This window comes from Scyliorhinus torazame, chromosome 12 (genome assembly GCF_047496885.1).
Source record: "Scyliorhinus torazame isolate Kashiwa2021f chromosome 12, sScyTor2.1, whole genome shotgun sequence".
Taxonomy (NCBI): Eukaryota; Metazoa; Chordata; class Chondrichthyes; order Carcharhiniformes; family Scyliorhinidae; genus Scyliorhinus; species Scyliorhinus torazame.
In genome coordinates, this window is record NC_092718.1 from 69,285,651 (window position 1) to 69,312,803 (window position 27,153).

The 27,153-nt window shown below is 54.5% G+C and overlaps 1 protein-coding gene across 1 annotated transcript in view; it reads right to left on the minus strand.

Moving 5' to 3' along the window:
• LOC140387055 (nephrin-like) overlaps positions 1 to 27,153 on the minus strand; it is a 196,534-nt gene that overhangs the window by 79,018 nt on the left and 90,363 nt on the right. Inside the window, exons 8-9 of the mRNA XM_072470066.1 lie at positions 25,435 to 25,592; positions 20,914 to 21,055 (exon numbers count right to left, since the gene is read on the minus strand). Coding sequence (XP_072326167.1) covers positions 20,914 to 21,055; positions 25,435 to 25,592 — 300 coding nt within the window. The remainder of the gene's footprint in view (positions 1 to 20,913; positions 21,056 to 25,434; positions 25,593 to 27,153) is intronic.

Sequence of the window (27,153 nt, forward strand, 5' to 3'; positions counted from 1 at the left end):
CAGGTCTCTGGGAGTGGACACTATAGCCAGGTCTCTGGGAGTGGACACTATAGCCAGGTCTCTGGGAGTGGACACTATAGCCAGGTCTCTGCGAGTCGACACTATAGCCAGTTCTCTGGGAGTGGACACTATAGCCAGGTCTCTGAGAGTGGACACTATAGCCAGGTCTCTGGGAGTGGACACTATAGCCAGGCCTCTGGGAGTTGACACTATAGCCAGGTCTCTGGGAGTGGACACTATAGCCAGGTCTCTGCAAGTCGACACTATAGCCAGGTCTCTCGGAGTGGACACTATAGCCAGGTCTCTGGGAGTGGACACTATAGCCCGGTCTCTGGGAGTGGACACTATAGCCAGGTCTCTGGGAGTGGACACTATAGCCAGCTCTCTGTGAGTGGACACTATAGCCAGGTCTCTGGGAGTGGCCACTATAGCCAGGTCTCTGCAAGTCGACACTATGGCCAGGTCTCTGGGAGTGGACACTATAGCCGGGTCTCTCGGAGTGGGCACTCTAGCCAGGTCTCTGGGATTGGACACTATAGCCCGGTCTCTGGGAGTGGACACTATAGCCAGGTCTCTGGGAGTGGACACTATAGCCAGCTCTCTGGGAGTGGACACTATAGCCAGGTCTCTGGGAGTGGACACTATAGCCCGGTCTCTGGGTGTGGACAGTATAGCCAGGTCTCTGGGAGTGGACACTATAGCCAGGTCTCTGGGAGTGGACTCTATAGCCAGGTCTCTGGGAGTGGACACTATAGCCAGGTCTCTGGGAGTGGACACTATAGCCAGGTCTCTGGGAGTGGACACTATAGCCCGGTCTCTGGGAGTGGACACTATAGCCAGGTCTCTGGGAGTCGACACAATATCCAGGTCTCTGGGAGTGGACACTATAGCCAGGTCTCTGGGAGTGGACACTATAGCCAGGTCTCTGGGAGTGGACACTATAACCATGTCTCTGGGAGTGGACACTATAGCCAGGTCTCCGGGAGTGGACACTCTAACCATGTCTCTGGGAGAGGACACCATATCCAGGTCTCTGGGTGTGAACACTATCGCCAGGTCTCTGGGAGTGGACACTATAGCCAGGTCTCTGGGAGTGGACACTATTGCCAGGTCTCTGGGAGTGGACACTATAGCCAGGTCTCTGGGAGTGGACACTATAGCCAGCTCTCTGGGAGTGGACACTATAGCCAGGTCTCTGCGAGTCGACACTATAGCCAGGTCTCTGGGAGTGGACACTATAGCCAGGTCCCTGGGAGTGGACACTATAGCCAGGTCTCTGGGAGTGGACACTATAGCCAGGTCTCTGAGAGTGGACACTATAGCCAGTTCTCTGGGAGTGGACACTATAGCCAGGCCTCTGGGAGTTGACACTATAGCCAGGTCTCTGGGATTGGGCACTATAGCCAGGTCTCTGTGAGTCGACACTGTAGCCAGGTCTCTGGGAGTCGACACTATAGCCAGGTCTCTGGGAGTCGACACTGTAGCCAGGTCTCTGGGAGTCGACACTATAGCCAGGTCTCTGTGAGTGGACACTATAGCCAGGTCTCTGGGAGTCGACACTATTGCCAGGTCTCTGTGAGTGGACACTATAGCCAGGTGTCTGGGAGTGGACACTATAGCCAGGTCTCCGGGAGTGGACACTATAACCATGTCTCTGAGAGTGGACACTATAACCATGTCTCTGGGAGTGGACACTCTAACCATATCTCTGAGAGTGGACACTATAACCATGTCTCTGGGAATGGACACTATAGCCAGGTCTCTGGGAGTGGACACTATAGCCAGGTCTCTGGGAGTGGACACTATAGCCAGGTCTCTGCGAGTCGACACTATAGCCAGGTCTCTGGGAGTGGACACTATAGCCAGGTCTCTGGGAGTGGACACTATAGCCAGGTCTCTGGGAATGGACACGATAGCCAGGTCTCTGGGAATGGACACTATAGCCAGGTCTCTGGGAGTGGACACTATAGCCAGATCTCTGCGAGTCGACACAATAGCCAGGTCTCTGGGAGTGGACACTATAGCCAGGTCTCTGCGAGTCGACACTATAGCCCGGTCTCTGGGAGTGGACACTATAGCCAGGTCTCTGGGAGTCAACACTATAGCCAATTCTCTGGGAGTGGGCACTATAGCCAGGTCTCTGGGAGTGGGCACTGTAGCCATGTCTCTGGGAGTGGACACTATAGCCAGCTCTCTGTGAGTGGACACTATAGCCAGGTCGCTGGGAGTGGACACTATAGCCAGGTCTCTGGGAGTGGACACTATAGCCAGGTCTCTGGGAGTGGACACTATAGCCAGGTCTCTGGGAATCGACACTATAGCCAGGTCTCTGGGAGTGGACAATATAGCCAGGTCTCTCGGAGTGTACACTATTGCCAGCTCTCTGGGAGTGGGCACTATACCCAGGTCTCTGCGAGTCGACACTATAGCCAGGTCTCTGGGAGTGGACACTATAGCCCGGTCTCTGCGAGTCGACACTATAGCCAGGTCTCTGGGAGTGGACACTATAGCCAGGTCTCTGGGAGTGGACACAATAGCCAGGTCTCTGGGAGTGGACACTATAGCCAGGTCTCTGCGAGTCGACACTATAGCCAGGTCTCTGCGAGTCGACACTATAGCCAGGTCTCTGGGAGTGGACACTATAGCCAGGTCTCTCGGAGTGGACACTATAGCCAGGTCTCTGCGAGTCGACACTATAGCCAGGTCTCTGGGAGTGGACACTATAGCCAGGTCTCTGGGAGTGGACACTATAGCCAGGTCTCTGGGAGTGGACACTATAGCCAGGTCTCTGCGAGTCGACACTATAGCCAGTTCTCTGGGAGTGGACACTATAGCCAGGTCTCTGAGAGTGGACACTATAGCCAGGTCTCTGGGAGTGGACACTATAGCCAGGCCTCTGGGAGTTGACACTATAGCCAGGTCTCTGGGAGTGGACACTATAGCCAGGTCTCTGCAAGTCGACACTATAGCCAGGTCTCTCGGAGTGGACACTATAGCCAGGTCTCTGGGAGTGGACACTATAGCCCGGTCTCTGGGAGTGGACACTATAGCCAGGTCTCTGGGAGTGGACACTATAGCCAGCTCTCTGTGAGTGGACACTATAGCCAGGTCTCTGGGAGTGGCCACTATAGCCAGGTCTCTGCAAGTCGACACTATGGCCAGGTCTCTGGGAGTGGACACTATAGCCGGGTCTCTCGGAGTGGGCACTCTAGCCAGGTCTCTGGGATTGGACACTATAGCCCGGTCTCTGGGAGTGGACACTATAGCCAGGTCTCTGGGAGTGGACACTATAGCCAGCTCTCTGGGAGTGGACACTATAGCCAGGTCTCTGGGAGTGGACACTATAGCCCGGTCTCTGGGTGTGGACAGTATAGCCAGGTCTCTGGGAGTGGACACTATAGCCAGGTCTCTGGGAGTGGACTCTATAGCCAGGTCTCTGGGAGTGGACACTATAGCCAGGTCTCTGGGAGTGGACACTATAGCCAGGTCTCTGGGAGTGGACACTATAGCCCGGTCTCTGGGAGTGGACACTATAGCCAGGTCTCTGGGAGTCGACACAATATCCAGGTCTCTGGGAGTGGACACTATAGCCAGGTCTCTGGGAGTGGACACTATAGCCAGGTCTCTGGGAGTGGACACTATAACCATGTCTCTGGGAGTGGACACTATAGCCAGGTCTCCGGGAGTGGACACTCTAACCATGTCTCTGGGAGAGGACACCATATCCAGGTCTCTGGGTGTGAACACTATCGCCAGGTCTCTGGGAGTGGACACTATAGCCAGGTCTCTGGGAGTGGACACTATTGCCAGGTCTCTGGGAGTGGACACTATAGCCAGGTCTCTGGGAGTGGACACTATAGCCAGCTCTCTGGGAGTGGACACTATAGCCAGGTCTCTGCGAGTCGACACTATAGCCAGGTCTCTGGGAGTGGACACTATAGCCAGGTCCCTGGGAGTGGACACTATAGCCAGGTCTCTGGGAGTGGACACTATAGCCAGGTCTCTGCGAGTCGACACTATAGCCAGTTCTCTGGGAGTGGACATTATAGCCAGGTCTCTGCGAGTCGACACTATAGCCCGGTCTCTGGGAGTGGACACTATAGCCAGGTCTCTGGGAGTCGACACTATATCCAGGTCTCTGGGAGTCGACACTATATCCAGGTCTCTGGGAGTGGACACTATAGCCAGGTCTCTGCGAGTCGACACTATAGCCAGGTCTCTGGGAGTGGGGACTACAGCCATGTCTCTGGGAGTGGACACTATAGCCAGCTCTCTGTGAGTGGACACGATAGCCAGGTCTCTGGGAGTGGACACTATAGCCAGGTCTCTGGGAGTGGACACTATAGCCAGGTCTCTGGGAGTGGACACTATAGCCAGGTCTCTGGGAGTCGACACTATAGCCAGGTCTCTGGGAGTGGACACTATAGCCAGGTCTCTCGGAGTGTACACTATTGCCAGCTCTCTGGGAGTGGACACTATAGCCAGGTCTCTGCGAGTCAACACTATAGCCAGGTCTCTGGGAGTGGACACTATAGCCCGGTCTCTGCGAGTCGACACTATAGCCAGGTCTCTGGGAGTGGACACTATAGCCAGGTCTCTGCAAGTCGACACTATAGCCAGGTCTCTGGGAGTTGACACTATAGCCCGGTCTCTCGGAGTGGACACTATAGCCAGGTCCCTGCGAGTCGACACTATAGCCAGGTCTCTGGGAGTGGACACTATAGCCAGGTCTCTGGGAGTGGACACTATAGCCAGGTCTCTGCGAGTCGACACTATAGCCAGGTCTCTGCGAGTCGACACTATAGCCAGGTCTCTGGGAGTGGACACTATAGCCAGGTCTCTCGGAGTGGACACTATATCCAGGTCTCTGCGAGTCGACACTACAGCCAGGTCTCTGGGAGTGGACACTATAGCCAGGTCTCTGGGAGTGGACACTATAGCCAGGTCTCTGGGAGTGGACACTATAGCCAGGTCTCTGCGAGTCGACACTATAGACAGGTCTCTGGGAGTGGACACTATAGCCAGGCCTCTGACAGTGGACACTATAGCCAGGTCTCTGGGAGTGGACACTATAGCCAGGCCTCTGGGAGTTGACACTATAGCCAGGTCTCTGGGAGTGGGCACTATAGCCAGGTCTCTGTGAGTCGACACTGTAGCCAGGTCTCTGGGAGTCGACACTATAGCCAGGTCTCTGGGAGTCGACACTGTAGCCAGGTCTCTGGGAGTCGACACTATAGCCAGGTCTCTGTGAGTGGACACTATAGCCAGGTGTCTGGGAGTGGACTCTATAGCCAGGTCTCCGGGAGTGGACACTATAACCATGTCTCTGAGAGTGGACACAATAACCATGTCTCTGGGAGTGGACACTCTAACCATATCTCTGAGAGTGGACACTATAACCATGTCTCTGGGAATGGACACTATAGCCAGGTCTCTGGGAGTGGACACTATAGCCAGGTCTCTGGGAGTGGACACTATAGCCAGGTCTCTGCGAGTCGACACTATAGCCAGGTCTCTGGGAGTGGACACTATAGCCAGGTCTCTGGGAGTGGACACTATAGCCAGGTCTCTGGGAATGGACACGATAGCCAGGTCTCTGGGAATGGACACGATAGCCAGGTCTCTGGGAGTGGACACTATAGCCAGGTCTCTGGGAGTGGACACTATAGCCAGGTCTCTGCGAGTCGACACAATAGCCAGGTCTCTGGGAGTGGACACTATAGCCAGGTCTCTGCGAGTCGACACGAAAGCCCGGTCTCTGGGAGTGGACACTATAGCCAGGTCTCTGGGAGTCGACACTATAGCCAGGTCTCTGGGAGTGGACACTATAGCCAGGTCCCTGGGAGTGGACACTATAGCCAGGTCTCTGGGAGTGGACACTATAGCCAGGTCTCTGGGAGTGGACACTATAGCCAGGTCCCTGGGAGTGGACACTATAGCCAGGTCTCTGCGAGTCGACACTATAGCCAGTTCTCTGGGAGTGGACATTATAGCCAGGTCTCTGCGAGTCGACACTATAGCCCGGTCTCTGGGAGTGGACACTATAGCCAGGTCTCTGGGAGTCGACACTATATCCAGGTCTCTGGGAGTCGACACTATATCCAGGTCTCTGGGAGTGGACACTATAGCCAGGTCTCTGCGAGTCGACACTATAGCCAGGTCTCTGGGAGTGGGGACTACAGCCATGTCTCTGGGAGTGGACACTATAGCCAGCTCTCTGTGAGTGGACACGATAGCCAGGTCTCTGGGAGTGGACACTATAGCCAGGTCTCTGGGAGTGGACACTATAGCCAGGTCTCTGGGAGTGGACACTATAGCCAGGTCTCTGGGAGTCGACACTATAGCCAGGTCTCTGGGAGTGGACACTATAGCCAGGTCTCTCGGAGTGTACACTATTGCCAGCTCTCTGGGAGTGGACACTATAGCCAGGTCTCTGCGAGTCAACACTATAGCCAGGTCTCTGGGAGTGGACACTATAGCCCGGTCTCTGCGAGTCGACACTATAGCCAGGTCTCTGGGAGTGGACACTATAGCCAGGTCTCTGCAAGTCGACACTATAGCCAGGTCTCTGGGAGTTGACACTATAGCCCGGTCTCTCGGAGTGGACACTATAGCCAGGTCCCTGCGAGTCGACACTATAGCCAGGTCTCTGGGAGTGGACACTATAGCCAGGTCTCTGGGAGTGGACACTATAGCCAGGTCTCTGCGAGTCGACACTATAGCCAGGTCTCTGCGAGTCGACACTATAGCCAGGTCTCTGGGAGTGGACACTATAGCCAGGTCTCTCGGAGTGGACACTATATCCAGGTCTCTGCGAGTCGACACTACAGCCAGGTCTCTGGGAGTGGACACTATAGCCAGGTCTCTGGGAGTGGACACTATAGCCAGGTCTCTGGGAGTGGACACTATAGCCAGGTCTCTGCGAGTCGACACTATAGACAGGTCTCTGGGAGTGGACACTATAGCCAGGCCTCTGACAGTGGACACTATAGCCAGGTCTCTGGGAGTGGACACTATAGCCAGGCCTCTGGGAGTTGACACTATAGCCAGGTCTCTGGGAGTGGGCACTATAGCCAGGTCTCTGTGAGTCGACACTGTAGCCAGGTCTCTGGGAGTCGACACTATAGCCAGGTCTCTGGGAGTCGACACTGTAGCCAGGTCTCTGGGAGTCGACACTATAGCCAGGTCTCTGTGAGTGGACACTATAGCCAGGTGTCTGGGAGTGGACTCTATAGCCAGGTCTCCGGGAGTGGACACTATAACCATGTCTCTGAGAGTGGACACAATAACCATGTCTCTGGGAGTGGACACTCTAACCATATCTCTGAGAGTGGACACTATAACCATGTCTCTGGGAATGGACACTATAGCCAGGTCTCTGGGAGTGGACACTATAGCCAGGTCTCTGGGAGTGGACACTATAGCCAGGTCTCTGCGAGTCGACACTATAGCCAGGTCTCTGGGAGTGGACACTATAGCCAGGTCTCTGGGAGTGGACACTATAGCCAGGTCTCTGGGAATGGACACGATAGCCAGGTCTCTGGGAATGGACACGATAGCCAGGTCTCTGGGAGTGGACACTATAGCCAGGTCTCTGGGAGTGGACACTATAGCCAGGTCTCTGCGAGTCGACACAATAGCCAGGTCTCTGGGAGTGGACACTATAGCCAGGTCTCTGCGAGTCGACACGAAAGCCCGGTCTCTGGGAGTGGACACTATAGCCAGGTCTCTGGGAGTCGACACTATAGCCAGTTCTCTGGGAGTGGGCACTATAGCCAGGTCTCTGGGAGTGGGCACTATAGCCAGGTCTCTGGGAGTGGACACTATATCCAGGTCTCTGGGAGTGGACACTATAGCCAGGTCTCTGGGAGTGGGCACTATAGCCAGGTCTCTGGGAGTGGACACTATATCCAGGTCTCTGGGAGTGGACACTATAGCCAGGTCTCTGCGAGTCGACACTATAGCCAGGTCTCTGGGAGTGGGGACTACAGCCATGTCTCTGGGAGTGGACACTATAGCCAGCTCTCTGTGAGTGGACACTATAGCCAGGTCTCTGGGAGTGGACACTATAGCCAGGTCACTGGGAGTGGACACTATAGCCAGGTCTCTGGGAGTCGACACTATAGCCAGGTCTCTGGGAGTGGACACTATAGCCAGGTCTCTCGGAGTGTACACTATTGCCAGCTCTCTGGGAGTGGGCACTATAGCCAGGTCTCTGCGAGTCGACACTATAGCCAGGTCTCTGGGAGTGGACACTATAGCCCGGTCTCTGCGAGTCGACACTATAGCCAGGTCTCTGGGAGTGGACACTATAGCCAGGTCTCTCGGAGTGGACACTATAGCCAGGTCTCTGGGAGTGGACACTATAGCCAGGTCTCTGGGAGTGGACACTATAGCCAGGTCTCTGCGAGTCGACATTATAGCCAGGTCTCTGGGAGTGGGCACTATAGCCCGGTCTCTCGGAGTGGACACTATAGCCAGGTCTCTGCGAGTCGACACTATAGCTAGGTCTCTAGTAGTGGACACTATAGCCAGGTCTCTGGGAGTGGACACTATAGCCAGGTCTCTGCGAGTCGACACTATAGCCAGGTCTCTGCGAATCGACACTATAGCCAGGTCTCTCGGAGTGGACACTATAGCCAGGTCTCTGCGAGTCGACACTATAGCCAGGTCTCTGGGAGTGGACACTATAGCCAGGTCTCTGGGATTGGCACTATAGCCAGGTCTCTGGGAGTGGACACTATAGCCAGGTCTCTGCGAGTCGGCACTATAGCCAGTTCTCTGGGAGTGGACACTATAGCCAGGTCTCTGAGAGTGGACACTATAGCCAGGTCTCTGGGAGTGGACACTATAGCCAGGCCTCTGGGAGTTGACACTATAGCCAGGTCTCTGGGAGTGGACACTATAGCCAGGTCTCTGCAAGTCGACATTATAGCCAGGTCTCTCGGAGTGGACACTATAGCCAGGTCTCTGGGAGTGGACACTATAGCCCGGTCTCTGGGAGTGGACACTATAGCCAGGTCTCTGGGAGTGGACACTATAGCCAGCTCTCTGTGAGTGGACACTGTAGCCAGGTCTCTGGGAGTGGCCACTATAGCCAGGTCTCTGCAAGTCGACACTATGGCCAGGTCTCTGGGAGTGGACACTATAGCCGTGTCTCTCGGAGTGGGCACTCTAGCCAGGTCTCTGGGATTGGACACTATAGCCCGGTCTCTGGGAGTGGACACTATAGCCAGGTCTCTGGGAGTGGACACTATAGCCAGCTCTCTGGGAGTGGACACTATAGCCAGGTCTCTGCGAATCGACACTATAGCCAGGTCTCTGGGAGTGGACACTATAGCCAGGTCTCTGGGAGTGGACACTATAGCCAGGTCTCTGGGAGTGGACACTATAGCCAGGTTTCTGCGAGTCGACACTATAGCCAGTTCTCTGGGAGTGGACACTATAGCCAGGTCTCTGAGAGTGGACACTATAGCCAGGTCTCTGGGAGTGGACACTATAGCCAGGCCTCTGGGAGTTGACACTATAGCCAGGTCTCTGGGAGTGGACACTATAGCCAGGTCTCTGCAAGTCGACACTATAGCCAGGTCTCTCGGAGTGGACACTATAGCCAGGTCTCTGGGAGTGGACACTATAGCCCGGTCTCTGGGAGTGGACACTATAGCCAGGTCTCTGGGAGTGGACACTATAGCCAGCTCTCTGTGAGTGGACACTGTAGCCAGGTCTCTGGGAGTGGCCACTATAGCCAGGTCTCTGCAAGTCGACACTATGGCCAGGTCTCTGGGAGTGGACACTATAGCCGGGCCTCTCGGAGTGGGCACTCTAGCCAGGTCTCTGGGATTGGACACTGTTGCCCGGTCTCTGGGAGTGGACACTATAGCCAGGTCTCTGGGAGTGGACACTATAGCCAGCTCTCTGGGAGTGGACACTATAGCCAGGTCTCTGAGAGTGGACACTATAGCCCGGTCTCTGGGTGTGGACACTATAGCCAAGTCTCTGGGAGTGGACACTATAGCCAGGTCTCTGGGAGTGGACACTGTAGCCAGGTCTCTGGGAGTCGACACTGTAGCCAGGTCTCTGGGACTCGACACTATAGCCAGGTCTCTGTGAGTCGACACTATAGCCAGGTCTCTGGGAGTGGACACTATAGCCAGGTCTCTGGGAGTGGACACTATAGCCAGGTCTCTGGGAGTGGACACTATAGCCCGGTCTCTGGGAGTGGACACTATAGCCAGGTCTCTGGGAGTCGACACTATATCCAGGTCTCTGGGAGTGGACACTATAGCCAGGTCTCTGGGAGTGGACACTATATCCAGGACTCTGGGCGTGGACACTATAGCCAGGTCTCTGGGAGTGGACACTATAGCCAGGTCTCTGCGAGTCGACATTATAGCCAGGTCTCTGGGAGTGGACACTATAGCCCGGTCTCTCGGAGTGGACACTATAGCCAGGTCTCTGCGAGTCGACACTATAGCTAGGTCTCTAGTAGTGGACACTATAGCCAGGTCTCTGGGAGTGGACACTATAGCCAGGTCTCTGCGAGTCGACACTATAGCCAGGTCTCTGCGAATCGACACTATAGCCAGGTCTCTCGGAGTGGACACTATAGCCAGGTCTCTGCGAGTCGACACTATAGCCAGGTCTCTGGGAGTGGACACTATAGCCAGGTCTCTGGGATTGGCACTATAGCCAGGTCTCTGGGAGTGGACACTATAGCCAGGTCTCTGCGAGTCGGCACTATAGCCAGTTCTCTGGGAGTGGACACTATAGCCAGGTCTCTGAGAGTGGACACTATAGCCAGGTCTCTGGGAGTGGACACTATAGCCAGGCCTCTGGGAGTTGACACTATAGCCAGGTCTCTGGGAGTGGACACTATAGCCAGGTCTCTGCAAGTCGACATTATAGCCAGGTCTCTCGGAGTGGACACTATAGCCAGGTCTCTGGGAGTGGACACTATAGCCCGGTCTCTGGGAGTGGACACTATAGCCAGGTCTCTGGGAGTGGACACTATAGCCAGCTCTCTGTGAGTGGACACTGTAGCCAGGTCTCTGGGAGTGGCCACTATAGCCAGGTCTCTGCAAGTCGACACTATGGCCAGGTCTCTGGGAGTGGACACTATAGCCGTGTCTCTCGGAGTGGGCACTCTAGCCAGGTCTCTGGGATTGGACACTATAGCCCGGTCTCTGGGAGTGGACACTATAGCCAGGTCTCTGGGAGTGGACACTATAGCCAGCTCTCTGGGAGTGGACACTATAGCCAGGTCTCTGCGAATCGACACTATAGCCAGGTCTCTGGGAGTGGACACTATAGCCAGGTCTCTGGGAGTGGACACTATAGCCAGGTCTCTGGGAGTGGACACTATAGCCAGGTTTCTGCGAGTCGACACTATAGCCAGTTCTCTGGGAGTGGACACTATAGCCAGGTCTCTGAGAGTGGACACTATAGCCAGGTCTCTGGGAGTGGACACTATAGCCAGGCCTCTGGGAGTTGACACTATAGCCAGGTCTCTGGGAGTGGACACTATAGCCAGGTCTCTGCAAGTCGACACTATAGCCAGGTCTCTCGGAGTGGACACTATAGCCAGGTCTCTGGGAGTGGACACTATAGCCCGGTCTCTGGGAGTGGACACTATAGCCAGGTCTCTGGGAGTGGACACTATAGCCAGCTCTCTGTGAGTGGACACTGTAGCCAGGTCTCTGGGAGTGGCCACTATAGCCAGGTCTCTGCAAGTCGACACTATGGCCAGGTCTCTGGGAGTGGACACTATAGCCGGGCCTCTCGGAGTGGGCACTCTAGCCAGGTCTCTGGGATTGGACACTATAGCCCGGTCTCTGGGAGTGGACACTATAGCCAGGTCTCTGGGAGTGGACACTATAGCCAGCTCTCTGGGAGTGGACACTATAGCCAGGTGTCTGAGAGTGGACACTATAGCCCGGTCTCTGGGTGTGGACACTATAGCCAAGTCTCTGGGAGTGGACACTATAGCCAGGTCTCTGGGAGTGGACACTGTAGCCAGGTCTCTGGGAGTCGACACTGTAGCCAGGTCTCTGGGACTCGACACTATAGCCAGGTCTCTGTGAGTCGACACTATAGCCAGGTCTCTGGGAGTGGACACTATAGCCAGGTCTCTGGGAGTGGACACTATAGCCAGGTCTCTGGGAGTGGACACTATAGCCCGGTCTCGGGGAGTGGACACTATAGCCAGGTCTCTGGGGGTCGACACTATATCCAGGTCTCTGGGAGTGGACACTATAGCCAGGTCTCTGGGAGTGGACACTATATCCAGGACTCTGGGCGTGGACACTATAGCCAGGTCTCTGGGAGTGGACACTATAGCCAGGTCTCTGGGAGTGGACACTATAGCCCGGTCTCTGGGAGTGGACACTATAGCCAGGTCTCTGGGAGTCGACACTATATCCAGGTCTCTGGGAGTGGACACTATAGCCAGGTCTCTGGGAGTGGACACTATAGCCAGGTCTCTGGGAGTGGACACTATAACCATGTCTCTGGGAGTGGACACTATAGCCAGGTCTCCGGGAGTGGACACTCTAACCCATCTCTGGGAGAGGACACCATATCCAGGTCTCTGGGTGTGAACACTATCGCCAGGTCTCTGGGAGTGGACACTATAGCCAGGTCTCTGGGAGTGGACACTATTGCCAGGTCTCTGGGAGTGGACACTATAGCCAGGTCTCTGGGAGTGGACACTATAGCCAGGTCTCTCAGAGTGGACACTATAGCCAGGTCTCTGGGAGTGGACACTATATCCAGGACTCTGGGCGTGGACACTATAGCCAGGTCTCTGTGAGTGGACACTATAGCCAGCTGTCTGTGAGTGGACACTATAGCCAGGTCTCTGGGAGTGGACACTATAGCCAGGTCTCTGGGAGTGGACACTATAGCCAGGTCTCTGGGAGTGGACACTATAGCCAGGTCTCTGGGAGTCGACACTATAGCCAGGTCTCTGGGAGTGGACACTATAGCCAGGTCTCTCGGAGTGTACACTATTGCCAGCTCTCTGGGAGTGGACACCATAGCCAGGTCTCTGCGAGTCGACACTATAGCCAGGTCTCTGGGAGTGGACACTATAGCCCGGTCTCTGTGAGTCGACACTATAGCCAGGTCTCTGGGAGTGGACACTATAGCCAGGTCTCTGCGAGTCGACACTATAGCCAGGTCTCTGGGAGTGGACACTATAGCCCGGTCTCTCGGAGTGGACACTATAGCCAGGTCTCTGCGAGTCGACACTATAGCCAGGTCTCTGGGAGTGGACACTATAGCCAGGTCTCTGGGAGTGGACACTATAGCCAGGTCTCTGCGAGTCGACACTATAGCCAGGTCTCTGCGAGTCGACACTATAGCCAGGTCTCTGGGAGTGGACACTATAGCCAGGTCTCTCGGAGTGGACACTATAGCCAGGTCTCTGCGAGTCGACACTACAGCCAGGTCTCTGGGAGTGGACACTATAGCCAGGTCTCTGGGAGTGGACACTATAGCCAGGTCTCTGGGAGTGGACACTATAGCCAGGTCTCTGCGAGTCGACACTATAGCCAGGTCTCTGGGAGTGGACACTATAGCCAGGTCTCTGAGAGTGGACACTATAGCCAGTTCTCTGGGAGTGGACATTATAGCCAGGCCTCTGGGAGTTGACACTATAGCCAGGTCTCTGGGAGTGGGCACTATAGCCAGGTCTCGGTGAGTCGACACTGTAGCCAGGTCTCTGGGAGTCGACACTATAGCCAGGTCTCTGGGAGTCGACACTGTAGCCAGGTCTCTGGGAGTCGACACTATAGCCAGGTCTCTGTGAGTGGACACTATAGCCAGGTCTCTGGGAGTCGAAACTATAGCCAGGTCTCTGTGAGTGGACACTATAGCCAGGTGTCTGGGAGTGGACACTATAGCCAGGTCTCCGGGAGTGGACACTATAACCATGTCTCTGAGAGTGGACACTATAACCATGTCTCTGGGAGTGGACACTCTAACCATATCTCTGAGAGTGGACACTATAACCATGTCTCTGGGAATGGACACTATAGCCAGGTCTCTGGGAGTGGACACTATAGCCAGGTCTCTGGGAGTGGACACTATAGCCAGGTCTCTGGGAGTGGACACTATAGCCAGGTCTCTGCGAGTCGACACTATAGCCAGGTCTCTGGGAGTGGACACTATAGCCAGGTCTCTGGGAGTGGACACTATAGCCAGGTCTCTGGGAATGGACACGATAGCCAGGTCTCTGGGAATGGACACAATAGCCAGGTCTCTGGGAGTGGACACTATAGCCAGGTCTCTGGGAGTGGACACTATAGCCAGGTCTCTGCGAGTCGACACAATAGCCAGGTCTCTGGGAGTGGACACTATAGCCAGGTCTCTGCGAGTCGACACTATAGCCCGGTCTCTGGGAGTGGACACTATAGCCAGGTCTCTGGGAGTCGACACTATAGCCAGTTCTCTGGGAGTGGGCACTATAGCCAGGTCTCTGGGAGTGGGCACTATAGCCATGTCTCTGGGAGTGGACACTATAGCCAGCTCTCCGTGAGTGGACACTATAGCCAGGTCTCTGGGAGTGGACACTATAGCCAGGTCTCTGGGAGTGGACACTATAGCCAGGTCTCTGGGAGTGGACACTATAGCCAGGTCTCTGGGAGTCGACACTATAGCCAGGTCTCTGGGAGTGGACACTATAGCCAGGTCTCTCGGAGTGTACACTATTGCTAGCTCTCTGGGAGTGGGCACTATACCCAGGTGTCTGCGAGTCGACACTATAGCCAGGTCTCTGGGAGTGGACACTATAGCCCGGTCTCTGCGAGTCGACACTATAGCCAGGTCTCTGGGAGTGGACACTATAGCCAGGTCTCTCGGAGTGGACACTATAGCCAGGTCTCTGGGAGTGGACACTATAGCCAGGTCTCTGCGAGTCGACACTATAGCCAGGTCTCTGGGAGTGGACACTATAGCCCGGTCTCTCGGAGTGGACACTATAGCCAGGTCTCTGCGAGTCGACACTATAGCCAGGTCTCTGGGAGTGGACACTATAGCCAGGTCTCTGGGAGTGGACACTATAGCCAGGTCTCTGCGAGTCGACACAATAGCCAGGTCTCTGCGAGTCGACACTATAGCCAGGTCTCTGGGAGTGGACACTATAGCCAGGTCTCTGGGAGTGGACACTATAGCCAGGTCTCTGCGAGTCGACACTATAGCCAGGTCTCTGGGAGTGGACACTATAGCCAGGTCTCTGGGAGTGGACACTATAGCCAGGTCTCTGCGAGTCGACACTATAGCCAGGTCTCTGCGAGTCGACACTATAGCCAGGTCTCTGGGAGTGGACACTATAGCCAGGTCTCTCGGAGTGGACACTATAGCCAGGTCTCTGAGAGTCGACACTACAGCCAGGTCTCTGGGAGTGGACACTATAGCCAGGTCTCTGGGAGTGGACACTATAGCCAGGTCTCTGGGAGTGGACACTATAGCCAGGTCTCTGCGAGTCGACACTATAGCCAGGTCTCTGGGAGTGGACACTATAGCCAGGTCTCTGGGAGTGGACACTATAGCCAGGTCTCTGGGAATGGACACGATAGCCAGGTCTCTGGGAATGGACACAATAGCCAGGTCTCTGGGAGTGGACACTATAGCCAGGTCTCTGGGAGTGGACACTATAGCCAGGTCTCTGCGAGTCGACACAATAGCCAGGTCTCTGGGAGTGGACACTATAGCCAGGTCTCTGCGAGTCGACACTATAGCCCGGTCTCTGGGAGTGGACACTATAGCCAGGTCTCTGGGAGTGGACACTATAACCATGTCTCTGGGAGTGGACACTCTAACCATATCTCTGAGAGTGGACACTATAACCATGTCTCTGAGAGTGGACACTATAACCATGTCTCTGGGAGTGGACACTCTAACCATATCTCTGAGAGTGGACACTATAACCATGTCTCTGGGAATGGACACTATAGCCAGGTCTCTGGGAGTGGACACTATAGCCAGGTCTCTGGGAGTGGACACTATAGCCAGGTCTCTGCGAGTCGACACTATAGCCAGGTCTCTGGGAGTGGACACTATAGCCAGGTCTCTGGGAGTGGACACTATAGCCAGGTCTCTGGGAATGGACACGATAGCCAGGTCTCTGGGAATGGACACAATAGCCAGGTCTCTGGGAGTGGACACTATAGCCAGGTCTCTGGGAGTGGACACTATAGCCAGGTCTCTGCGAGTCGACACAATAGCCAGGTCTCTGGGAGTGGACACTATAGCCAGGTCTCTGCGAGTCGACACTATAGCCCGGTCTCTGGGAGTGGACACTATAGCCAGGTCTCTGGGAGTCGACACTATAGCCAGTTCTCTGGGAGTGGGCACTATAGCCAGGTCTCTGGGAGTGGGCACTATAGCCATGTCTCTGGGAGTGGACACTATAGCCAGCTCTCCGTGAGTGGACACTATAGCCAGGTCTCTGGGAGTGGACACTATAGCCAGGTCTCTGGGAGTGGACACTATAGCCAGGTCTCTGGGAGTGGACACTATAGCCAGGTCTCTGGGAGTCGACACTATAGCCAGGTTTCTGGGAGTGGACACTATAGCCAGGTCTCTCGGAGTGTACACTATTGCTAGCTCTCTGGGAGTGGGCACTATACCCAGGTCTCTGCGAGTCGACACTATAGCCAGGTCTCTGGGAGTGGACACTATAGCCCGGTCTCTGCGAGTCGACACTATAGCCAGGTCTCTGGGAGTGGACACTATAGCCAGGTCTCTCGGAGTGGACACTATAGCCAGGTCTCTGGGAGTGGACACTATAGCCAGGTCTCTGCGAGTCGACACTATAGCCAGGTCTCTGGGAGTGGACACTATAGCCCGGTCTCTCGGAGTGGACACTATAGCCAGGTCTCTGCGAGTCGACACTATAGCCAGGTCTCTGGGAGTGGACACTATAGCCAGGTCTCTGGGAGTGGACACTATAGCCAGGTCTCTGCGAGTCGACACAATAGCCAGGTCTCTGCGAGTCGACACTATAGCCAGGTCTCTGGGAGTGGACACTATAGCCAGGTCTCTGGGAGTGGACACTATAGCCAGGTCTCTGCGAGTCGACACTATAGCCAGGTCTCTGGGAGTGGACACTATAGCCAGGTCTCTGGGAGTGGACACTATAGCCAGGTCTCTGCGAGTCGACACTATAGCCAGGTCTCTGCGAGTCGACACTATAGCCAGGTCTCTGGGAGTGGACACTATAGCCAGGTCTCTCGGAGTGGACACTATAGCCAGGTCTCTGAGAGTCGACACTACAGCCAGGTCTCTGGGAGTGGACACTATAGCCAGGTCTCTGGGAGTGGACACTATAGCCAGGTCTCTGGGAGTGGACACTATAGCAAGGTCTCTGCGAGTCGACACTATAGCCAGGTCTCTGGGAGTGGACACTATAGCCAGGTCTCTGAGAGTGGACACTATAGCCAGTTCTCTGGGAGTGGACACTATAGCCAGGCCTCTGGGAGTTGACACTATAGCCAGGTCTCTGGGATTGGGCACTATAGCCAGGTCTCTGTGAGTCGACACTGTAGCCAGGTCTCTGGGAGTCGACACTATAGCCAGGTCTCTGGGAGTCGACACTGTAGCCAGGTCTCTGGGAGTCGACACTATAGCCAGGTCTCTGTGAGTGGACACTATAGCCAGGTCTCTGGGAGTCGACACTATTGCCAGGTCTCTGTGAGTGGACACTATAGCCAGGTGTCTGGGAGTGGACACTATAGCCAGGTCTCCGGGAGTGGACACTATAACCATGTCTCTGAGAGTGGACACTATAACCATGTCTCTGGGAGTGGACACTCTAACCATATCTCTGAGAGTGGACACTATAACCATGTCTCTGGGAATGGACACTATAGCCAGGTCTCTGGGAGTGGACACTATAGCCAGGTCTCTGGGAGTGGACACTATAGCCAGGTCTCTGCGAGTCGACACTATAGCCAGGTCTCTGGGAGTGGACACTATAGCCAGGTCTCTGGGAGTGGACACTATAGCCAGGTCTCTGGGAATGGACACGATAGCCAGGTCTCTGGGAATGGACACAATAGCCAGGTCTCTGGGAGTGGACACTATAGCCAGGTCTCTGGGAGTGGACACTATAGCCAGGTCTCTGCGTGTCGACACAATAGCCAGGTCTCTGGGAGTGGACACTATAGCCAGGTCTCTGCGAGTCGACACTATAGCCCGGTCTCTGGGAGTGGACACGATAGCCAGGTCTCTGGGAGTCGACACTATAGCCAGTTCTCTGGGAGTCGGCACTATAGCCAGGTCTCTGGGAGTGGGCACTATAGCCATGTCTCTGGAAGTGGACACTATAGCCAGCTCTCTGTGAGTGGACACTATAGCCAGGTCTCTGGGAGTGGACACTATAGCCAGGTCTCTGGGAGTGGACACTATGGCCAGGTCTCTGGGAGTGGACACTATAGCCAGGTCTCTGGGAGTCGACACTATAGCCAGGTCTCTGGGAGTGGACACTATAGCCAGGTCTCTCGGAGTGTACACTATTGCCAGCTCTCTGGGAGTGGCCACTATACCCAGGTCTCTGCGAGTCGACACTATAGCCAGGTCTCTGGGAGTGGACACTATAGCCCGGTCTCTGCGAGTCGACACTATAGCCAGGTCTCTGGGAGTGGACACTATAGCCAGGTCTCTCGGAGTGGACACTATAGCCAGGTCTCTGGGAGTGGACACTATAGCCAGGTCTCTGCGAGTCGACACTATAGCCAGGTCTCTGGGAGTGGACACTATAGCCCGCTCTCTCGGAGTGGACACTATAGCCAGGTCTCTGCGAGTCGACACTATAGCCAGGTCTCTGGGAGTGGACACTATAGCCAGGTCTCTGGGAGTGGACACTATAGCCAGGTCTCTGCGAGTCGACACTATAGCCAGGTCTCTGCGAGTCGACACTATAGCCAGGTCTCTGGGAGTGGACACTATAGCCAGGTCTCTCGGAGTGGACACTATAGCCAGGTCTCTGCGAGTCGACACTATAGCCAGGTCTCTGGGAGTGGACACTATAGCCAGGTCTCTGGGAGTGGACACTATAGCCAGGTCTCTGGGAGTGGACACTATAGCCAGGTCTCTGCGAGTCGACACTATAGCCAGTTCTCTGGGAGTGGACACTATAGCCAGGTCTCTGAGAGTGGACACTATAGCCAGGTCTCTGGGAGTGGACACTATAGCCAGGCCTCTGGGAGTTGACACTATAGCCAGGTCTCTGGGAGTGGACACTATAGCCAGTTCTCTGCAAGTCGACACTATAGCCAGGTCTCTCGGAGTGGACACTATAGCCAGGTCTCTGGGAGTGGACACTATAGCCCGGTCTCTGGGAGTGGACACTATAGCCAGGTCTCTGGGAGTGGACACTATAGCCAGCTCTCTGTGAGTGGACACTATAGCCAGGTCTCTGGGAGTGGCCACTATAGCCAGGTCTCTGCAAGTCGACACTATGGCCAGGTCTCTGGGAGTGGACACTATAGCCGGGTCTCTCGGAGTGGGCACTCTAGCCAGGTCTCTGGGATTGGACACTATAGCCCGGTCTCTGGGAGTGGACACTATAGCCAGGTCTCTGGGAGTGGACACTATAGCCAGCTCTCTGGGCGTGGACACTATAGCCAGGTCTCTGGGAGTGGACACTATAGCCCGGTCTCTGGGTGTGGACACTATAGCCAGGTCTCTGGGAGTGGACACTATAGCCAGGTCTCTGGGAGTGGACTCTATAGCCAGGTCTCTGGGAGTGGACACTATAGCCAGGTCTCTGGGAGTGGACACTATAGCCAGGTCTCTGGGAGTGGACACTATAGCCCGGTCTCTGGGAGTGGACACTATAGCCAGGTCTCTGGGAGTCAACACTATATCCAGGTCTCTGGGAGTGGACACTATAGCCAGGTCTCTGGGAGTGGACACTATATCCAGGACTCTGGGCGTGGACACTATAGCCAGGTCTCTGGGAGTGGACACTATAGCCAGGTCTCTCGGAGTGGACACTATAGCCCGGTCTCTGGGAGTGGACACTATAGCCAGGTCTCTGGGAGTCGACACTATATCCAGGTCTCTGGGAGTGGACACTATAGCCAGGTCTCTGGGAGTGGACACTATAGCCAGGTCTCTGGGAGTGGACACTATAACCATGTCTCTGGGAGTGGACACTATAGCCAGGTCTCCGGGAGTGGACACTCTAACCATGTCTCAGGGAGAGGACACCATATCCAGGTCTCTGGGTGTGAACACTATCGCCAGGTCTCTGGGAGTGGACACTATAGCCAGGTCTCTGGGAGTGGACACTATTGCCAGGTCTCTGGGAGTGGACACTATAGCCAGGTCTCTGGGAGTGGACACTATAGCCAGGTCTCTCAGAGTGGACACTATAGCCAGGTCTCTGGGAGTGGACACTATATCCAGGACTCTGGGCATGGACACTATAGCCAGGTCTCTGTGAGTGGACACTATAGCCAGGTCTCTGGGAGTGGACACTATAGCCAGGTCTCTGGGAGTGGACACTATAGCCAGGTCTCTGGGAGTGGACACTATATCCAGGTCTCTCGGAGTGGACACTATAGCCAGGTCTCTGGGAGTGGACACTATAGCCAGGTCTCTGGGAGTGGACACTATAGCCAGGTCTCTGGGAGTGAACACTATAGCCAGGTCTCTGGGAGTGGACACTATAGCCAGGTCTCTCGGAGTGGACACTATAGCCAGGTCTCTGGGACTGGACACTATAGCCAGGTCTCTGGAAGTGGACACTATAGCCAGGTCTCTGGAAGTGGACACTATAGCCAGGTCTCTGGGAGTGGACACTATAGCTAGGTCTCTCGGAGTGGTTACTATAGCCAGGTCTCTGCTAGTGGACACTACAGCCAGGTCTCTCGGAGTGGGCACTGTAGCCTGCGACCTGGTACTCACAGTGAACCTGAATGATGGTACTCGCACTCCTGGACTGGAATACTGCCTCATTCACTGCTTCACACATCAGACTCATACCATTGTCCTGTCTACTCGTGGTCAGTGACATATTGGAAACAGTGATCACTCCACCCAACGTGGCCTGGAGGAAGAAAGATCAAGAAGGTCAACATCATTCAGCAGATTCATCATAACAACATTTCTTGTGAAAGCAATGCTGGATTATTCTGAAATATAACCATCTTCACCCTGTCCAAGAATTGACATCACACAAATATGTATCATCACATCCAGAGTGTTAGTACTGAGGGAGTGCGGCACTGTACAAGGGTCAGTACTGAGGGAGCGTTGCACTGTACGAAGGTCAGAACTGAGGGAGTGCTACATTGTACAAGGGTCAGTACTGAGGGAGTGCTGCACTGTCAGAGGGTCAGTACTGAGGGTGTGCTGCACTGTCAGAGGGTCAGTACTGAGGGAGTGCTGCACTGCGAGAGGGTCAGTACTGAGGGAGTGCTGCACTGTCAGAGGGTCAGTACTGAGGGAGTGCTGCACTGTCAGAGGGTCAGTACTGAGGGAGTGCTGTACTGCGAGAGGGTCAGTACTGAGGGAGTGCTGCACTGTCAGAGGGTCAGTACTGAGGGAGTGCTGCACTGTCAGAGGGTCAGTACTGAGGGAGTGCGGCACTGTCAGAGGGTCAGTACTGAGGGTGTGCTGCACTGTCAGAGGGTCAGTACTGAGGGAGTGCTGCACTGTCAGAGGGTCAGTACTGAGGGAGTGCGGCACTGTCAGAGGGTCAGTACTGAGGGTGTGCTGCACTGTCAGAGGGTCAGTACTGAGGGAGTGCTGCACTGCGAGAGGGTCAGTACTGAGGGAGTGCTGCACTGTCAGAGGGTCAGTACTGTGGGAGTGCTGCACTGTCAGAGGGTCAGTACTGAGGGAGTGCGGCACTGTCAGAGGGTCAGTACTGAGGGTGTGCTGCACTGTCAGAGGGTCAGTACTGAGGGAGTGCTGCACTGCGAGAGGGTCAGTACTGAGGGAGTGCTGCACTGTCAGAGGGTCAGTACTGTGGGAGTGCTGCACTGTCAGAGGGTCAGTACTGAGGGAGTGCTGTACTGCGAGAGGGTCAGTACTGAGGGAGTGCTGCACTGTCAGAGGGTCAGTACTGAGGGAGTGCTGCACTGTCAGAGGGTCAGTACTGAGGGAGTGCGGCACTGTACAAGGGTCAGTACTGAGGGAGCGTTGCACTGTACGAAGGTCAGAACTGAGGGAGTGCTACATTGTACAAGGGTCAGTACTGAGGGAGTGCTGCACTGTCAGAGGGTCAGTACTGAGGGTGTGCTGCACTGTCAGAGGGTCAGTACTGAGGGAGTGCTGCACTGTCAGAGGGTCAGTACTGAGGGAGTGCTGCGCTGTCAGAGGGTCAGTACTGAGGGAGTGCTGCACTGCGAGAGGGTCAGTACTGAGGGAGTGCTGCACTGTCAGAGGGTCAGTACTGAGGGAGTGCTGCACTGTCAGAGGGTCAGTACTGAGGGAGTGCTGTACTGCGAGAGGGTCAGTACTGAGGGAGTGCTGCACTGTCAGAGGGTCAGTACTGAGGGAGTGCTGCACTGTCAGAGGGTCAGTACTGAGGGAGTGCTGCGCTGTCAGAGGGTCAGAATTGAGGGAGTGCTGCACTGTCAGAGGGTCAGTACTGAGGGAGTGCTGCACTGTCAGAGGGTCAGTACTGAGGGAGTGCTGTACTGTCAGAAGGTCAGTACTGAGGGAGTGCTGCACTGTCAGAGGGTCAGTACTGAGGGAGTGCTGCACTGTCAGAGGGTCAGTACTGAGGGAGTGCTGTACTGTCAGAAGGTCATTACTGAGGGAGCGCTGCACTGTCAGAGGATCAGTACTGAGGGAGTGCTGCACTGTCAGAGGGTCAGTACTGAGGGAGTGCTGCACTATACGAGGGTCAGTACTGAGGGAGTGCTGCACTGTCAGAGGGTCAGTACTGAGGGAGTGCTGCACTGTCAGAGGGTCAGTACTGAGGGAGTGCTGTACTGTCAGAAGGTCAGTACTGAGGGAGTGCTGCACTGTCAGAGGGTCAGTACTGAGGGAGTGCTGCACTGTCAGAGGGTCAGTACTGAGGGAGTGCTGTACTGTCAGAAGGTCAGTACTGAGGGAGCGCTGCACTGTCAGAGGATCAGTACTGAGGGAGTGCTGCACTGTCAGAGGGTCAGTACTGAGGGAGTGCTGCACTATACGAGGGTCAGTACTGAGGGAGTGCTGCACTGTCAGAGGGTCAGTACTGAGGGAGTGCTGCACTGTCAGAGGGTCAGTACTGAGGGAGTGCTGCACTGTCAGAGGGTCAGTACTGAGGGAGTGCTGCACTATACGAGGGTCAGTACTGAGGGAGTGCTGCACTGTCAGAGGGTCAGTACTGAGGGAGTGCTGCACTGTCAGAGGGTCAATACTGAGGGAGTGCTGCACTATACGAGGGTCAGTACTGAGGGAGAGCTGCACTGTCAGAGGGTCAGTACTGAGGGAGTGCTGCACTGTCAGAGGGTCAGTACTGAGGGAGTGCTGCACTGTCAGAGGGTCAGTACTGAGGGAGTGCTGTACTGTCAGAAGGTCATTACTGAGGGAGCGCTGCACTGTCAGAGGATCAGTACTGAGGGAGTGCTGCACTGTCAGAGGGTCAGTACTGAGGGAGTGCTGCACTATACGAGGGTCAGTACTGAGGGAGTGCTGCACTGTCAGAGGGTCAGTACTGAGGGAGTGCTGCACTGTCAGAGGGTCAGTACTGAGGGAGTGCTGTACTGTCAGAAGGTCAGTACTGAGGGAGTGCTGCACTGTCAGAGGGTCAGTACTGAGGGAGTGCTGCACTGTCAGAGGGTCAGTACTGAGGGAGTGCTGTACTGTCAGAAGGTCAGTACTGAGGGAGCGCTGCACTGTCAGAGGATCAGTACTGAGGGAGTGCTGCACTGTCAGAGGGTCAGTACTGAGGGAGTGCTGCACTATACGAGGGTCAGTACTGAGGGAGTGCTGCACTGTCAGAGGGTCAGTACTGAGGGAGTGCTGCACTGTCAGAGGGTCAGTACTGAGGGAGTGCTGCACTGTCAGAGGGTCAGTACTGAGGGAGTGCTGCACTATACGAGGGTCAGTACTGAGGGAGTGCTGCACTGTCAGAGGGTCAGTACTGAGGGAGTGCTGCACTGTCAGAGGGTCAATACTGAGGGAGTGCTGCACTATACGAGGGTCAGTACTGAGGGAGAGCTGCACTGTCAGAGGGTCAGTTCCGTTTTGTGCGATGTGGGTAATCTGAGACTCAATGCCCAGGTGGTATTGTGCCGGTGTTCAGATTGAGGAGCAGCCTGTGTGATGGATATCACATTCACCGCAGGATTCGGATTAAAATAAGGCATTAATATAAACAACATTCTAATTCAAGATGGAATAAAAACCACTCCAGCTAAAAGTCAGGTAGAAGTTATCACCTGATGGGAGAGACTCCAAGCTGGTTTCAAGGACTCATTAATAATAAACAATTAAAGGCTCTTCTTTGACAGACCAATAAATTCTTTGAGAGAACCCCCTGTACCTAGAAGTATTTAAAATATGAGAACAGATAAACAGATACACAAATCCTTCTCAAACTATACCTTTGGACACTTACGAATGCACCTTTACAAAAGGGTCTGTTTCTAATATCTGGAGAAAGTGACAACGCTGAAAAAAAACAGGCACCAAACGGAGCCCCCTTTTGCCAATATATCTGAGAACACCGGACAATTACACAGGCACTACAACCATTAAACGATCTATCAGTGATAGTACATCCAGTTAGCCATTTGGCTATAGGTAATTAACCAACAATAAATGCCAAGGTAACGGATGCCTTCCTGAACCGATAAGCAAGTTTTACGTATATAAGGAGAAGGCATTTTAGCAGAAGTACTCTCTCTCTCTCTCTCTTATTTCTAGGGCGAGAGTTAGTTCTGTTCTTAGAAGCTTGTCTCGTCGGACAAAACCTGTTGTAAGTATGGTTTTGCATAACTTCTTAGAAATGTGCTAAGGAACTGATAGAGATGCTTTAGGATTATTCCATGTTTTAGATATGAAAATTAATCTCGAAGTCGAGAATCCTAGACACTCATTATGAAGCCCTGAATAGGTTAGGACACACGACATCAAGAGGTGTCGATTTAGTTGTGAGTGACGAATCTGAACTCTCTCCATAAAAAGTTACTGAGACCTTATTTAACTGCTTGAGACCTGGAAAAGCATTCTCCCTTCATGAGATCTATTCTGAGTCTTGACAGGAAAACAGGTTTTCCTCCTTTAACAGGTTAACCTAGAGCACAGGTTAGTAATAGAGTATTATCAGGTCCGGAATAACCTAAATCCCCGACACCTGTACCTGGAGTTACATGGAGACGAAACTGAGTCTGGGAAGGCACATGACACTATCCCCACACTCCCCTGGAATGAGGCGGAATGACACCTGACATTCTGACACCGCCTCATCCATCCCAGGAAACTCACCGTCCTGTATGTTACCTCAGTAACATTCAGTTCCTTCCCCGCTGCCCACCACCGGACCGTCGCTGGAGGGTTACTCCCTGAGGTCACACAGGACAGCGAAATGTCTTTCCCTTCGACTGCGCGAGACACTCCAAATATCATCACACGTAATGGAGGGACTGAGAAAATAAATAACAAAAGTAGGATCAGAGACCTGTAAAACCTCACAGTACCCCAGTGAGAGTCAGTGTGTGTGGAACCCGTACCCAAGTGAGAGTCAGTGTGTGTGGAACCCGTACCCCAGTGAGAGTCAGTGTGTGTGGAACCCGTATCCCAGTGAGAGTCAGTGTGTGTGGAACCCGTACCCCAGTGAGAATCAGTGTGTGTGGAACCCCTACCCAGTGAGAGTCAGTGCGTGTGGAACCCGTACCCCAGTGAGAGTCAGTGTGTGTGGAACCCGTACCCCAGTGAGAGTCAGTGTGTGTGGAACCCGTACCCCAGTGAGAGACAGTGTGTGTGGAACCCATACCCCAGTGAGAGTCAGTGTGTGTGGAACCCGTACCCCAGTGAGAGTCAGTGTGTGCGGAACCCATACCCCAGTGAGAGTCAGTGTGTGTGGAACCCGTATCCCAGTGAGAGTCTCTGTGTGTGGAACCCGTACCCCAGTGAGAGTCAGTGTGTGTGGAACCCATACCCCAGTGAGAGTCAGTGTGTGTGGAACCCATACCCCAGTGAGAGTCAGTGTGTGTGGAACCCGTACCCCAGTGAGAGTCAGTGTGTGTGGATCCCGTACCCCAGTGAGAGTCAGTGTGTGTGGAACCCATACCCCAGTGAGAGTCAGTGTGTGTGGAACCCGTACCCCAGTGAGAATCAGTGTGTATGGAACCCATACCCCAGTGAGAGTCAGTGTGTGTGTGGAACCCGTACCCCAGTGAGAGTCAGTGTGTGGAACCCGTACCCCAGTGAGAGTCAGTGTGTGTGGAACCCATACCCCAGTGAGAGTCAGTGTGTGTGTGGAACCCGTACCCCAGTGAGAGTCAGTGTGTGTGTGGAACCCGTACCCCAGTGAGAGTCAGTATGTGTGGAACCCGTACCCCAGTGAGAGTCAGTGTGTGTGGAACCCGTACCCCAGTGAGAGTCAGTGTGTGTGGAACCCATAGCCCAGTGAGAGTCAGTGTGTGTGGAACCCGTACCCCAGTGAGAGTCAGTGTGTGTGGAACCCGTACCCCAGTGAGAGTCAGTGTGTGTGGAACCCGTACCCCAGTGAGAGACAGTGTGTGTGGAACCCATACCCCAGTGAGAGTCAGTGTGTGTGGAACCCGTACCCCAGTGAGAGTCAGTGTGTGCGGAACCCATACCCCAGTGAGAGTCAGTGTGTGTGGAACCCGTATCCCAGTGAGAGTCTCTGTGTGTGGAACCCGTACCCCAGTGAGAGTCAGTGTGTGTGGAACCCATACCCCAGTGAGAGTCAGTGTGTGTGGAACCCATACCCCAGTGAGAGTCAGTGTGTGTGGAACCCGTACCCCAGTGAGAGTCAGTGTGTGTGGATTCCGTATCCCAGTGAGAGTCAGTGTGTGTGGAACCCATACCCCAGTGAGAGTCAGTGTGTGTGGAACCCGTACCCCAGTGAGAGTCAGTGTGTGTGGAACCCGTACCTCAGTGAGAGTCAGTGTGTGTGGAACCCATACCCCAGTGAGAGTCAGTGTGTGTGGAACCCGTACCCCAGTGAGAATCAGTGTG